The 16,990-nt window shown below is 51.2% G+C and overlaps 1 protein-coding gene across 1 annotated transcript in view; it reads right to left on the reverse strand.

Annotated features, from left to right (window-relative positions):
* GET1 (guided entry of tail-anchored proteins factor 1) overlaps positions 1 to 16,990 on the reverse strand; it is a 112,219-nt gene that overhangs the window by 52,797 nt on the left and 42,432 nt on the right. The window contains exon 3 of the mRNA XM_066598954.1: positions 13,506 to 13,573. Coding sequence (XP_066455051.1) covers positions 13,506 to 13,573 — 68 coding nt within the window. The remainder of the gene's footprint in view (positions 1 to 13,505; positions 13,574 to 16,990) is intronic.

Genomic DNA, 16,990 nt, shown 5'->3' on the forward strand with positions numbered 1-16,990 from the left:
TGTTACCTCAGCAGTATAATATATAACAACCAATCACAGCGCAGCTTTCATGTTACCTCAGCAGTATAATATATAACAACCAATCACAGCACAGCTTTCATGTTACCTCAGCAGTATAATATATAACAACCAATCACAGCACAGCTTTCATGTTACCTCAGCAGTATAATATATAACAACCAATCACAGCACAGCTTTCATGTTACCTCAGTATATTATCTAACAACCAATCACAGCGCAGCTTTCATGTTACCTCAGCAGTATAATATATAACAACCAATCACAGCGCAGCTTTCATGTTACCTCACTATAATATATAGCAACCAATCACAGCGCAGCTTTCATGTTACCTCAGCAGTATAATATATAACAACCAATCACAGCACAGCTTTCATGTTACCTCAGTATAATATATAACAACCAATCACAGTGCAGCTTTCATGTTACCTCAGTATAATATATAACAACCAATCACAGCGCAGCTTTCATGTTACCTCAGTATAATAAAAGACAACCAATCACAGCGCAGCTTTCATGTTACCTCAGTATAATATATAACAACCAATGACAGCGCAGCTTTCATGTTACCTCAGTATAATATATAACAGCCAATCACAGCACAGCTTTCATGTTATATCAGTATAATATATAACAACCAATCACAGCACAGCTTTCATGTTACCTCAGTATAATATATAACAACCAATCACAGCGCAGCTTTCATGTTACCTCAGTATAATATAAGACAACCAATCACAGCGCAGCTTTCATGTTACCTCAGCAGTATAATATATAACAACCAATCACAGCGCAGCTTTCATGTTACCTCAGCATTCTCTAGTGATACGTTCGGCGGATGTATCATCTTGTAGTTGAACACGCCTCCCGTTGCTCGTAATGCCTTTTGCTTTTGTGGTTGAGATGGAAATCACATGATCTTTCTCTGGGGGGCATAACTGTTGACGACGCTCGCACGGGCGCCACCTATCATAGGATAGTTGTACTACGCCAGTAATCTTCCCAGGAGTGTACTCAGCAACTTCCCAAAGTGTCATGGCGATCGGATGAATGGGGTAGTAGTGCATAAAGGACAGACAGACGGACGGACATACATTCAATTTTATATATACAGACATAGACAAACTGGAGCAAGTTCAGAGAAGAGTTACCAAGATGGTGAGCGGTCTGCAAATCATGTCCTATGAGGAACGGTTAAAGGATCTGGGAATGTTTAGCAGAAGAGAAGGCTGAGAGGAGACTTAATAGCGGTCTACAAATATCTGAAGGGCTGTCACAGTGCAGAGGGATCAGCCCTATTCTCATCTGTACAAGGAAAGACTAGAAGCAATGGGATGAAACTGAAAGGGAGGAGACACAGATTAGATATTAGACAGTGAGGGGGATCAATGAGTGGAACAGGCTGCCACGGGAGGTGGGGAGTTCTCCTTCAATGGAAGTGTTCAAACAAAGGCTGGACAAATATATGGGATGATTTAGTGATCCTGCACTGAGCAGGGGGTTGGACCCGATGACCCCAGAGGACCCGATGACCCCGGAGGACCCGATGACCCCGGAGGACCCGATGACCCCGGAGGACTCGACGACCCCGGACCTGTCTATGATTCTATATTCACTATGCCCCGTGGTTCAGCGCCATAGCATCTGATAGATGACATTATTAGCCCAGAAGGCCTTGTGACGTCCTGGAAACTTGCCACATGGGCATCTAATGTAGAAGCCCCAGGTCCACTGGACGTCGCTGAGTTTGCCCCTGTCCAGTCTTCTATTGGCTGCAGCGGTCATGTGGGTAAACAACCCATGTGACTCCTGCAGCGCTAGTAAATAGAAGCCCAGAGCATAGCGAGCGAGAGCAGGGGGCATGGAGGTACCTCTCAGCGGGAGGTGAGTATTTTGGTGTGTCCCCCACTGCCACCAATGTCAGAGGCTCTCGGAAAACCACTTTATAAAGTGTGAACATGTGCCAATCAGTGCGGAGGTTAGCAGGTGTTGTGCAGCAGACTGCCTCCCTGCCTCCCGGCCTCCCTGCCTCCCTGCTGCACAGACTTGTTTTAGGCCCCGCCCCCAATCAGTGCGGAGGTTTGCAGGTGTTGTGCAGCAGACGGCCTCCCGGCCCCCCGGCCTCCCTGCTGCACAGACTTGTTTTAGGCCCCGCCCCCCAATCAGGAAGAATGATAAGGATGTAAAGCCACAACCAGCGGGAAAAACAACCACCAACTATTGCACTGCCTGTGTGGTGTAAGAGGCCCACGACGGCGCCCCCGGCAGGCCACAGTCCAGCGCAACAAGCCTTATTCTCCGAGACATCGCCCCTGGGAGAGCATCGGCCTGAGCTCTGCAGCGATGGCGCCCTGTACAGGTAATAACTCGCAGCACACGGTGGGCGAACGGGGGACGGGCCATGGCTGCAGAACGGGCAGCAGGAAGCCTCAGGAGGGCACTGGGGGCGCCACTCCGCATGATATGAAGGGGCGGCGCACAGAATCCTGGCCGTATTACTGTATATCAACCATCCAACCAACAAGGCAGTGAAGCCCTTAAAGGGGCCGCGCCCACCGGCCAGTAAGAACACGGAGCCCCCGCGCCCGAGCCGCTCACACCAGCAGTACTACAGGGGGAAGAGAAAGAATGCCAAGTGCTGTTCTGTAAGTCACATCTTGCCACGGGCAAAAAGATCAACCATCCGAGCGTTCTTTATGCTTGAATTCTTCAACATTAGGGAGGGGCAGCTGCCCGGGCATGAGATGCCGCCACAGGGAACCAGCGCTCTACAGAGGTGCGGCAGCAGAGCCCAGCCGTAAAACACTGCCAACACTGCAGACGGCACACGGGGGAATAGAAGACACAGCGAGCACTGAAGATCACGGCTGCCAACACTGAAGATGGCACAGGGGGGCGCAGAAGACACAGCGAGCACTGAAGATCAGGGCTGCCAACACTGAAGATGGCACAGGGGGCGCAGAGGACACACCGAGCACCGATGGTCAGGGCTGCCAACACTGAAGATGGCACATGTGGGCACACAAGACACACCAAGCACCGATGATCAGGGCTGCCAACACTAAAGATGGCACATGACGGCACAGAAGATTCACCGAGCACCAATGATCAGGGCTGCTAACACTGAAGATGGCACATGTGGGCACAGAAGATACACCAAGCACTGATGATCAGGGCTGCCAACACTGAAGATGGCACATGAGGGCACAGAAGATCCACCAAGCAACGATGATCAGGGCTGCCAACACTGAAGATGGCACATGTGGGCACACAAGACACACCGAGCACCGATGATCAGGGCTGCCAACACTGAAGATGGCACATGTGGGCACAGACGATACACAAAGCACCGATGATCAGGGCTGCTAACACTGAAGATGGCACATGTGGGCACAGAAGATACACCAAGCACCGATGATCAGGGCTGCTAACACTGAAGATGGCACATGTGGGCACAGAAGATACACCAAGCACTGATGATCAGGGCTGCCAACACTGAAGATGGCACATGTGGGCACAGAAGATACACCAAGCACCGATGATCAGGGCTGCTAACAATGAAGATGGCACACAAGATACACTGAGCACCGATGATCAGGGCTGCTAACACTGACGATGGCACATGTGGGCACAGAAGATACACCAAGCACCGATGATCAGGGCTGCTAACAATGAAGATGGCACACAAGATACACTGAGCACCGATGATCAGGGCTCCCAACACTGAAGATGGCACATGTGGGCACACAAGACACACTGAGCACCGATGATCAGGGCTGCCAACACTGAAGATGGCACATGTGGGCACAGAAGATACACTGAGCACCGATGATCAGGGCTGCCAACACTGAAGATGGCACGTGGGCACAGAAGATACACTGAGCACCGATGATCAGGGCTGCCAACACTGAAAATGGCACATGTGGGCACACAAGACACACAGAGCACCGATCATCAGGGCTGCCAACACTGAAGATGGCACATGTGGGCACACAAGACACACTGAGCACCGATGATCAGGGCTGCCAACACTGAAGATGGCACATGTGGGCACACAAGACACACTGAGCACCGATCATCAGGGCTGCCAACACTGAAGATGGCACATGTGGGCACACAAGACACACTGAGCACCGATGATCAGGGCTGCCAACACTGAAGATGGTACATGTGGGCACACAAGACACACTGAGCACCGATGATCAGGGCTGCCAATACTGAAGATGGCACATGTGGGCACACAAGACACACTGAGCACCGATGATCAGGGCTGCCAACACTGAAGATGGTACATGTGGGCACACAAGACACACTGAGCACCGATGATCAGGGCTGCCAATACTGAAGATGGCACATGTGGGCACACAAGATACACTGAGCACCGATGATCAGGGCTGCCAATACTGAAGATGGCACATGTGGGCACACAAGATACACTGAGCACCGATGATCAGGGCTGCCAATACTGAAGAAGGCACATGTGGGCACACAAGATACACTGAGCACCGATGATCAGGGCTGCCAATACTGAAGATGGCACATGTGGGCACACAAGATACACTGAGCACCGATGATCAGGGCTGCCAATACTGAAGATGGCACATGTGGGCACACAAGATACACTGAGCACCGATGATCAGGGCTGCCAACACTGAAGATGGTACATGTGGGCACACAAGATACACTGAGCACCGATGATCAGGGCTGCCAATACTGAAGATGGCACATGTGGGCACACAAGATACACTGAGCACCGATGATCAGGGCTGCCAATACTGAAGATGGCACATGTGGGCACACAAGATACACTGAGCACCGATGATCAGGGTTTGTGTCGACCTCGACAACCAGCAGCACAATACAATGTCCGATGATCCCATCCTAATGCTTCCCTATAGGGATAAAGGCAGCAATAATCGAGAATCACCCACAAGTTTTGCCCTATGAAGCTCTGGTCTTAATAAGGTCACTGAGGGCACTGTAATGGGGGTACTCTGATTGTCATCAGGGGGCGTGACCTGAACTTGTGGGTGGAGCTTACCAAGAAAATAATACAGATAGTCCCCGACACACGAACATTCGAGTTATGAATTTCAGTACATACGAACAAGGTCGTCCTAAGGCTAATTCGCATGGCGGCCGAGTGGTGGCAGCAGCGAGCAGGAGCCGCGCCTGCCGTAATCAGTAGCTCTCTCTTACTGTACCCACGTGGCTTCGCTACAACGCATGTTGTGAACTCCAAACATGTCGGGTGCCAAGCGCAATGGCAGTGGTGACGCAGAAACGCCAGGCCATCACTATGGAAACAAAGGCTGCCATCATAAAGAGTGGAGCGCGGTGAGAAGATGTCTGATGTCGCTCATACCAGATGAGTCGCTCTACCATCTCAAGAACAAGGACAGGATCATGGAACATGCGAGACGTTCGGGGCCGACGAGCTCCACTATTATTAGTAGGAAACGTGGAAAAGTGATAGAAGAACTTCTGAGCATTTGGATGGAGGAAAAGAACGCCGCTAAGGTTAATGCTGATCCAGGAGAAGGCTTTAGGATGGAAAGGCAAAATATGGGGAAGAAGCAGCAGATGTGACCTTTCCTGCAAGTCAAGGCACGTAATAACCTCCATAACATAAAGGTGACTGGAGAGGCACCAAGCCCAGATACGGAAGCAGCCCAGGAGTTCCTGCCACACTTAAGGAAATCATCCAAGAAGGTGCGTTTTCACCTCAGCAAATATCTAATGTTGACAAAACAGGACTTTATTGGAAGAAGATGCCGGACAGAACCTACATCAGTAAGGAAGAGAAGTCTATGCCTGGCTTCAAACCGCAAAGGACAGACTGACGCTACGGCTTGGTGGTAATACCGCAGGAGATATGAAGATCAAGCCATTGTTAGTGTATCCTGCTGAAAACCCAAGAGCCCTGAAAAATATAGTTAAAGGGGTTGTCCTGCGCCGAAACGGGTTTTTTTTTTTTTCAACCCCCCCCCCCCCCGGTTCGGCGCGAGACAACCCCGATGCAGGGACGTACAGAAAGCTTACCGGAGCGCTTACCTTAATCCCCGCGCTCCGGTGACTTCTATACTTACCTGTGAAGATGGCCGCCGGAATCCTCTTCCTCCGTGGACCGCAGCTCTTCTGTGCGGTCCATTGCCGATTCCAGCCTCCTGATTGGCTGGAATCGGCACGTGACGGGGCGGAGCTACACGGAGCCTGCATTCTGCACGAGCGGCTCCATTGAAGAGAGCAGAAGACCCGGACTGCGCAAGCGCGGCTAATTTGGCCATCGGAGGGCGAAAATTAGTCGGCACCATGGAGACGAGGACGCCAGCAACGGAGCAGGTAAGTATAAAACTTTTTATAACTTCTGTATGGCTCATAATTAATGCACAATGTATATTACAAAGTGCATTATTATGGCCATACAGAAGTGTATAGACCCACTTGCTGCCGCGGGACAACCCCTTTAAGGCCTCACCTACTGTTGTGTGGAAGAGTAACCGAAAAGCCTGGGTCACTCTTGCTATGTATCAAGACTGGTTTTATCACCATTTCATCCCCGAGGTGGAACGGTACTGCTGGGATAAGAACCTTCCCTTCACATCCTTCTCCTGTTAGATAATGCGCCGGGCCACCCTCCTTTCCTAGATGATTTCATGCAAATGTGAAGGTAGTTTTCCTGCCACCCAACACTACCTCCCTACTCCAGCCGATGGACCAGGGGGCCATTGCAACCTTCCAGAAATACTATCTCCGTCGCACGTTTCGTCAGGCACTGAAGGCAACTGAGGGTGAGTCTGGGATGACATTGCGTGAATTTTGGAAGAACTTCACTATCTATAATGCCATAAAGAACATTGATGCTTCATGGCGTGAAATTACCAGGGCCACCATGAATGGGGTTTGGAAGAAACTGTGCCCCATGTTTGCCCACAATTCCCCTAGTTTGGCGAAGCTACAGGCAGAGGAACAAAATGTAGTCGACAACTTAGTGAGCATCAGAGAGAAGCTTGACCTTCATCTTGAGGAACCGGACTTCCATGAATATTTAGCTGTGCACCACCAGGAGCTGACAAATGAAGATCTCATGGAACTGGAAAACCAGAGGAAGGAGGAAGAAAAAGAAGAACTGGAAGTGGAACCAGCACCGGAGCATTCCCAGACCAAGATGATGGCAAAGGCATTTCAAATGATTGAAGACTCTCTGGCACTCTTTGAATCACAGGACCCAAATGTGGAACGGTGCACCAGGGTTGCAGCATCTGTCCACGATGCACTTCATTGCTACCGGGCCATATACAATGAGAAAAAAGCGGCTAGCACCCAGGCATCCTTAGACCGGTTCTTTAGGAGGATGGAAAGATGCGATGAGTCTCATCATGACCCTGAACCAGTGCCATCGACGTCAGGTGTTACAGCATCCACGCCAACATCTTCTCACCATCCCTGTTGATGTCCCATTACCACCGAGTGCTGAAGACTCATCCTCTCCAATCGTTGCATCCTTGTCTCCCATTTCGGCTGCTCCACCATCGCCCAACGTCTCCTCCACTTCCAGTCCCCGTACTCCAGCTGGGTCACCTTATCGAGGTAAGATCCGATTATTGTTACTGTTGTTACACCCAACGATTCTATTACTTGACTGCGCATTTGTTCGGACATACGAACAAAATGTACTTGCGAAGAGAGGCTCCTGGAACAGAACCTGTTCGTAAGTCGGGGACTAGCGCTACTCCCAAAGGAGGAGTGAGATGAGAGTGTAAGGAGCGCCATTCTTTATAATTGGGTAGAACACCAGACGCTGTTTGCTAATGACTGCGGCTCCTTGTCATCAGTCATTTAACTAGGAGTCTTACAACTGGCGCCTACAACTAATGAAGTGTGTGCGCCCTCCTACGGTCTGTAAGCTAGCGGGAAGGGAGTAACACGAGGCTGCAACATCACGCCACTTTTATTTCATAACGGACTCTTCGCACCTCGATGAAACAGGGCTGCAATGCGAACAGCGCCATCTACAGGGTGTCCGCGGACAGACACCGCTGCGTGAGGTCGAGCTACACCAATAACTCCTACAGAGGTGGAAGAGTTCCACAAGCGGCACACCGCAATGCGCTACACTGTTTCTACAACTCGCTGTGCTACATTGTTTCTGTAATTCCCATTAGCTTCTATGGAATTTAGCGCAGCACGTCTCACCAGGCCAGGGGTAGCAGGGGCCACAACACAGAGGTGGGACCCGTACCTACCGGAGATGCCATAAGGGTCAAAAGGTAATCCCCCCGTCACGCAGCGGGCATGGACCCGCAGCATCACTGACCGATCTGACTCCAAGCAGGATCCCAGGCCACTACCTGTAGTCTCGTGCAGTGGTGGGTGACAGACAGGTCAGGGGCCCCTCGGCGTGATCCGTGAGGGACGGGCGGAGACATAATTGATCTGCAGACCAAGGTCATGGCAGGCAGAGATATTGCAGGATCGGGGAAAGTGGCAATCAAGCCAAATGTGGTGAAATAATAAGTAGAGGTCAGGAGAGGTGAAGATGAGAAAGCTGGGTGAACAGGCTCATAGAGGCGGGCCGGAGGACGGGTCTTATTAGAGCGTATAACAATGAAGTTTGTACAACTTCAAAAAGTCAGCTACAGGAAACAAAAAACTTCCTAGAACTTTTTACTCCACTAATGTCTGCGTTCCTGCAGATTTCTATAGGAAAATCTCATGAATTAGCTATAAGGTGGAGCTGAGGAAGAATGCCGGCTTATCCTGAGGCATGGAGTAGACCGACCCCTCCAGCTGTCAGCGGGATACCTGGCTCTACTAACTAATGGATTGCTTTGTAAGTCAGTCAGCAGAGCCGCAGCACCGCCGAGCTTTTACCGGCTACCGACAGCCAAAGGTCTGCAAAAGCTGGATAAAATCACTGCTGGAGAGAAACGATGGGGTTGAGATCCGGACTTTGGGCCAACGAAGTCTGCAGACGTTCTGCTCCTCCACACTGGTGCTGTAGGACGTGGCACTCGGTCATGTTGGTGCAGACACAGGGTAGGTGTCGCATCCAGACCGGATGTGCTGGATCCATAACCTAAAGTACATAGCAAACAGTGGTAAACAGTACAGACCCCACCACAAGGACTACACTGTCCCTAAATAACCTAACCCAGAGAAAGGCCCTGCCTATAAGCAGGTAACCCGCCCTGAGAAGGGCGAACCTGGCCACGTACCTAGGCCACCAGCTGACCCTACGTGGGATAGGAGAAAACCACCGCAGACAAGATGCAAAAGATAACTGCTGTACTGAGCGTCGAGAAGACTTATGCAAAACAGGACATCCAGCTCCGAGCTCTGACCTCCTCCACAGCCAGAGGAAGACTGAAAAACACCCAAAACACTCACCTACCAGACGGAAATGCTACAGTACATATATAAACTCCACACCCAATCAGCTCAAACACCCCACACCTGTGGCAGGTCCCAGGAGGACAACCTAACAGTAGGTGGTGCCACATTGTCTGGAACGTCTCTGGACCCGTTGGCTTGAGGGTGGATTTCACTATAACCAATGGTCCGAGTCCTTCTGTCTTCCAACATGGCCACCACAATCTTCTAACTAGTGCACAATGTGCATCGGTAGTCTGCGGCACTTTATGCTGCTCTCTGACTGGCTAGAGCTGATCACATGACCTATGCTGGCCAATTAGAGAGTATGTGACAGCATCAATGCAAAGTGTGGATAAGGTAGTCAGAAGCAGCGGACCTGTGGGACGGCATCACAGGGGACCGCTGACGGGTCATGAAGCAGATGGCGGTGGAGTTACGGCGCAGCGCTGACTGACGGATGTTGAGGCAACATTTTTTTTTTACAAAAATACCAACTTGATTGAACGAGAGGTTAAAGGGGTTTTCCTAATGATTTCTTTTATAGTTTTGTGCTCCCCCTGCCCAAAAGGTATACATAATACATGTACCCCAGCAGGTCTGGTGACTTCCCGTATCTGTCACATGGACTTCTAATGTAGAAGCCCCAAGGCAGGTTTATGGGAGGTCACTGATAACGTCCCTGCCGGCCTCCCATTGGCTGTGACGACAGTTGGGTAAACAACCCACATGACCACTGCCGCCAATGTATACCGAGGACTAGAGCGCCAACGGGGGACGCTTGAGTGGTCAGCTTCTCTGACTCCTGGAGAAAGCGGTACAAGTTACTCCGTGCGTTTCCTCAACTGCAGTGAGAATTGTTCTACATAGCACGTATGTAGCGGTGTAACATCTGCATGCCGCTGCGGGTTTCCATAAGCGTTACTAGCGTCAGATGACGGACCAATCACTGTCCTTCTGTAACATCAGTTGGATCATTTATAACTGTGGCAACACCCATGTGGAATAAGCGCCGTTTAGCAGACAGTGATCCAATGTTGCATACAAGCGGCGGAGGAAGGGGAGAACATGGCGGCCATTTTGAATGCCGCCATCTTGGATTCCTCTCTAATGTTTCCAGCAGGAAGGTGGGAGTGTGATATATCAGACTAGAGGAGTATTTTACCAGGAAACCAGCGGCGGCTTCATATGAACACAGCGGTATTCACCCTCATATACCAGCGATTGGGCTTCATTACAGGCAAGGTGAAGGATGGCGTTATCTCCAGCGGAACGTGTAGACATCCTCCTTACGTCACGTGTCACCGCCGCAGAGTCCAATCAGCGGCCCCCAGCTAGACCTCCCATTACCCACAATGCAGCGGACAAACCCCAAGAAACAGACACTGTCGTTGCTAAACCAAAAATGGTTGACTGCTTCCCCAGTAACGATCTCTGGTGGCCCAGGTGGTGCTTTAGCCCGGCGGCTCAGTGGTTAGCACAGTTGCAGCACTGAGCGCCAATGACACCAAGGTCTGCAAGGATTCTGTATGTCCTCCCCATGTTCGGGTGGTTTCCTCTGGGTACGCTGGTTTGTGAGCACCATTAGGTGATCTACAGCTCTGGAAGAAGTATACGCTATATAAACCGTTTTTGGTCGTCCAGAGTTCCGTTGATCAGCGACAGAACGTGCTTCTCCGAATCTGGTAAGCGGTTTGGCCGCTGCACTACGGTTAATAGGAGGTCTGGTTGGGTTTGTACGCAAAATTGTATCACTGCTTGCCAAACCCTTTGCACTTTTGGGACACCCTGAAATTCAAAACCGTTTATGAAGGAGAGGGGCGAAAACAAAAACCTTCATGAAAAGAAATCATTTTCTACCTTTTAGGCCCGTCCGGCGACGGTGGACGTCCCACAGAGACTGCAGTCAGACGGCGAGGTCGGCAGACAAACACAACTCGTCCCACAGAGACTGCGGTCAGACGGCGAGGTCGGCAGACAAACGCAACTCGTCCCACAGAGACTGCGGTCAGACGGCGAGGTCGGCAGACAAACACAACTCGTCCCACAGAGACTGCGGTCAGACGGCGAGGTCGGCAGACAAACGCAACTCGTCCCACAGAGACTGCGGTCAGACGGCGAGGTCGGCAGACAAACGCAACTCGTCCCACAGAGACTGCGGTCAGACGGCGAGGTCGGCAGACAAACGCAACTCGTCCCACAGAGACTGCGGTCAGACGGCGAGGTCGGCAGACAAACACAACTCGTCCAACAGAGACTGCAGTCAGACGGCGAGGTCGGCAGACAAACACAACTCGTCCCACAGAGACTGCGGTCAGACGGCGAGGTCGGCAGACAAACACAACTCGTCCCACAGAGACTGCGGTCAGACGGCGAGGTCGGCAGACAAACACAACTCGTCCCACAGAGACTGCAGTCAGACGGCGAGGTCGGCAGACAAACACAACTCGTCCCACAGAGACTGCAGTCAGACGGCGAGGTCGGCAGACAAACACAACTCGTCCCACAGAGACTGCAGTCAGACGGCGAGGTCGGCAGACAAACACAACTCGTCTCACAGAGACTGCAGTCAGACGGCGAGGTCGGCAGACAAACACAACTCGTCCCACAGAGACTGCGGTCAGACGGCGAGGTCGGCAGACAAACACAACTCGTCCCACAGAGACTGCAGTCAGACGGCGAGGTCGGCAGACAAACACAACTCGTCCCACAGAGACTGCGGTCAGACGGCGAGGTCGGCAGACAAACACAACTCGTCCCACAGAGACTGCAGTCAGACGGCGAGGTCGGCAGACAAACACAACTCGTCCCACAGAGACTGCGGTCAGACGGTGAGGTCGGCAGACAAACACAACTCGTCCCACAGAGACTGCAGTCAGACGGCGAGGTCGGCAGACAAACACAACTCGTCCAACAGAGACTGCGGTCAGACGGCGAGGTCGGCAGACAAACACAACTCGTCCCACAGAGACTGCAGTCAGACGGCGAGGTCGGCAGACAAACACAACTCGTCCCACAGAGACTGCGGTCAGACGGCGAGGTCGGCAGACAAACACAACTCGTCCCACAGAGACTGCAGTCAGACGGCGAGGTCGGCAGACAAACACAACTCGTCCCACAGAGACTGCAGTCAGACGGCGAGGTCGGCAGAAAAAGACAAAAGCTGACTATTGTTTAACATGGAGCTTGTGGAGCGAATGAATGTGCGCGATCGTTACGTGTAAACGCAGGCCATTCTGCAGTGTCGCTCAGTTTTAGCATTGGTGGTCCGCTGCCTTCCCGTTGCATCTCGCCGCCGCCCGCTCGGTGTAAACACAGAACGTGAAGCAGTGAGCGAGGAGCGGTCTAACAATCATCTGCGCTCGCTCACACGGCCCCCCGGCTGGTGTCAGAGGGGCCTCAGTCTGCAGCTCCATGTAAAGTGTAATGATGGAACTGCAGAAGGCCAACGCTGCGACATCTTTAATTAAACCCTTTTGCAGAAAATCATCGTCAGCTCAACATACATTTAAAGGGGTTGTCCCGCGAAACAAAGTTGGGGTATACACTTCTGTATGGCCATATTAATGCACTTTGTAATATACATCGTGCATTAATTATGAGCCATACAGAAGTTATTCACCTGTTCCGTTGCTGGCGTCCCCGTCTCCATGGTGCCGCCTAATCTTCAGCGTCTAATCGCAAAATTAGACGCGCTTGCGCAGTCCGGTCTTCTCCCTTCTGAATGGGGCCGCTCGTGCCGGAGAGCGGCTCCTCGTAGCTCCGCCCCATCACGTGTGCCGATTCCAGCCAATCAGGAGGCTGGAATCGGCAATGGACTGCACAGAAGACCTGCGGTCCACCGAGGGTGAAGATCCCGGCGGCCATCTTCACAAGGTAAGTCAGAAGTCGCCGGAGCGCGGGGATTCGGGTAAGTACTGGACGGTTTGTTTTTTTTATGCCTGCATCGGGGTTGTCTCGCGCCGTACGTGGGGGGGCTATTGAAAAAAAAAAAAAAACGTTTCGGCGCAGGACAACCCCTTTAAGGAAAAACCACCCCAACCGTCGGCGGACTCACAGCCGAGATCACATTCCTAGGAAGAGCAATTCTACATGCCGAAAAGTGGCGCACCTACCTGCAAGACATAAAACACGATGCTGACCACCCACTTGATCTTCGCCAGCTGCGCCGTCCGCGCTTTCACTGTTGGAGGAAAAAAAGGGGAAATCAGTAAGACAGCCAAGATCAGGCGCCTACCAGCAGCACACGTAGGGTTAATACGGCAATAAGTCAGGTATGTTCCAAGCAGTGACCATGATGGCATACTCACAAAGATCTGATACTTGGAGGCCCGCAGACGTCTCGAGTAAATCAACTGATGGGGCCAAGAAATAGAGGAAGAGTGGCGCCAGATGCCCGCCGGTCTCAGGAGGCCCACCGCTACGGATAAGATCCAACTCCGCCCCGTCCTCCAGTACATACGAGCCCTCGACCACTGCCCGCTGTTACAAGGCGCCGCTGCTGCTCATGGGATGGCGGTCGTCCGCCACCACCAGTCATATGGCACACAACGCTCCTGCGCCTCTGCCCAAGGGGCTCACACGCACTCCGGACCCCCTCTAATAAAGGGCCAGCAGGCGCTCTCTGATTCCACCGATCCCCAGCTGGCATCTGCTGTAGCTTCCCCCATGGAGCCGCACTTTGTGCGCTCTCGGACCATGGCTAGACCACCCTTAGTCTTCCTTCGCGTCTGCTGCCTGTTTCCCGGCTATGCCCTGTTCAGACCTTCAGGTACCGCGCCTCGACCCAGCGCAGCGCCACCAGCCACTATCAGGGCTAATAGAGTGCCGGCTCGGGGACCCCGCCGTGAACACCACATCCTATTTGGAGGGGATAAGCGTGAAAACAAGGTTCCCCAGGTGCTGCCACCTCGGTGTGAGCGGGTCCACATCCGCCTGTCCGATGCCCGCAATCTCCATCTTATAAATGGTCTCGGATACAATCTTTCCTTAAGGCAGCTTCCACACGGGCGATGCAATACCGCCGCAAGAAAACCGTAGCGGTGGTCCGTGCAATACTGCAGCGCCTTTTCACTGCGATAACGCGATTTTGTGTCGCTACAGAGTCGCACGTGGTGCTACAAAGTCATGCAGCTTAGTAACACCACGTACAAGGGTTTTTGGGGGTAAGGGGGCTAGAAATATTAGCCCTACCCCGACAATAAACCCTAGCTGCAAAAAAATACACATACATCACCTAAGAAGCGGTGTCCGCTCCGCCGCGGCTTCTTCCCGGCGCCAGTCTTGAGGTATCTCTCCTGGTCAGGAATTGGAAAGCGCTGCCTCTGATTGGCGGGGAGCAGGGAGACGACGTGGCGGAGCCAACAGCCCTTCTTAGGTGCTGTATTTGTTTTTTCCTGCAGCTGGGGTTTATTTTAGGGCTTTTACTGCAGGACCTCCAACTATAAAAACTGCACAGCAGAAAAAAACGCGTTTTCATGCGATGCAACACGTAGTAAGGACCATAGGGAAAACAACACAAATCCAGTCTGTATAGCGCGGGCCACGATTTTATAGTCTCGCAATATCACAGGCCACAAAACATCGCTCACGTGGAAGAAGCCGCAGGCAAGCATGGGCTGTACATACATACGATCGGTCACACTGCGACAAGATCGCCTGCGGGGAAGCAGCCTAAAGCGTACCTGAATATTCAACAAGTTTTCTAACATATCGCAGGTTCTCCTGACCCTCAGCTTCTGCTGATCGCATCGTTCCAGATCTGTAAGCTCAGATTTTTAGGCTGCCCCCCCCCCTCCCCCCCATTTCTCCAGTAGTTCACTGTCCTGACTTCCTTGCCCTTACTTTCCATGCTGCATTGCTGTTTCTGGTCCAACCAGCACGGAGGCGGTATTTGATTGCGCACCCCTCTGCATCGCCAGGCATTAAGAGACATTCTGGTCAAACGGTAAGTAAACCCAGTATATTGTGTGTAATGTATGCATGCACACACATATATATATATATATATATATATATATATATATATATATATATATATATATATAGTAGCGTCTGTAACAGCAGGAGAGTCAGAGAGGGCGCAGATCGCTATCATAATGCCTGCAGAGCTATCATGCTGCAGCCAATGACAGCCTGTGAAGACAGCCCCTTTCACTGTTGCTATGGCAATGACCTTGTTCCTACAGCAGCTCAGTATCAAATAACAGACAGTGGATTGGAGAGAGTCTGGAAGGGAGCCCCCTAGCTGCCGCAGCTTGAAATGTCATTTACAGCGGTAAAATAGTAAAAGTTTAAAATAGGGATATTACAGAAAAGATGAAACGAAACAAAGCAGTAGATGAGCAGAAGTTGTCCGAAAGCTTACTGCCCCTTTATCCTCAATTGTACAAATATGTTAGTGCTCCTCTCATCAACGTCCACCAAGACTACTGTAACATCCTTTTTTGTGGCCTTCCATCCAATGCTCTGGTGTCCAGCATATCAGCCTCACCTCCTCTACTCTCCTACCCCTTCCAATCCCTTCACTGGCTGCCGACTGACCACAGAATGTAATTCAGCTGACACACAAGACCGACCACAACCTGTCCCCCCTACATCGGTAACCTAATACCGGGATACCCTCCACATGTGATCTATATACAACCAGTCCCCCCATACATCTCTGACCTAATATCCTGATACCCCACATGTAATCTATATACAACCTGTCCCCCCCTACATCTGTAGCCTAATACCGGGATACCCTCCACATGTGATCTATATACAACCTGTCCCCCCATACATCTATGACCTAATATCCTGATACCCCCACATGTAATCTATATACAACCCATCCCGCCCCCCCCCCCATACATCTCTGACCCATAATCCTGATACACCCACATGTAATCCATATACAACCTGTCCCCTCCATACATCCCTGACATAATATCCTGGATACCCTCCACATGTAATCTATATACAACCTGTCCCCTCCATACATCTCTGACCTAATATCCTGATACCCCCCACATGTAATCTATATACAACCTGTCCCCCCACACATCACTGACCTAATATCCTCATACCCCCACATGTAATCTATATACAACCTGTCCTCCATACATCCCTGACATAATATCCTGGATACCCTCCACATGTAATCTATATACAACCTGTCCCCTCCATACATCTCTGACCTAATATCCTGATACCCCCCACATGTAATCTATATACAAACTGTCCCCCCATACATCTCTGACCTAATGTCCTGATACCGCACATGTAATCTATATACAACCTGTCCCCCCACACATCACTGACCTAATATCCTCATACCCCCACATGTAATCTATATATAACCGGTCCCCTCCATACATCTCTGACCTAATATCCTGATACCCCCACATGTAATCTATATACAACCTGTCCCCTCCATACATCTCTGACCTAATATCCTGATACCCCCCCACATGTAATCTATATACAACCTGTCCCCTCCATACATCTCTGACCTAATATCCTGATACCCCCACATGTAATCTATATACAACCTGTCCCCCCATACATCTCTGACCTAATATCCTGATACCCCTACATGTAATCTATATACAACCGG

This window comes from Eleutherodactylus coqui, chromosome 4 (assembly GCF_035609145.1).
Source record: "Eleutherodactylus coqui strain aEleCoq1 chromosome 4, aEleCoq1.hap1, whole genome shotgun sequence".
NCBI classification, from domain to species: Eukaryota; Metazoa; Chordata; class Amphibia; order Anura; family Eleutherodactylidae; genus Eleutherodactylus; species Eleutherodactylus coqui.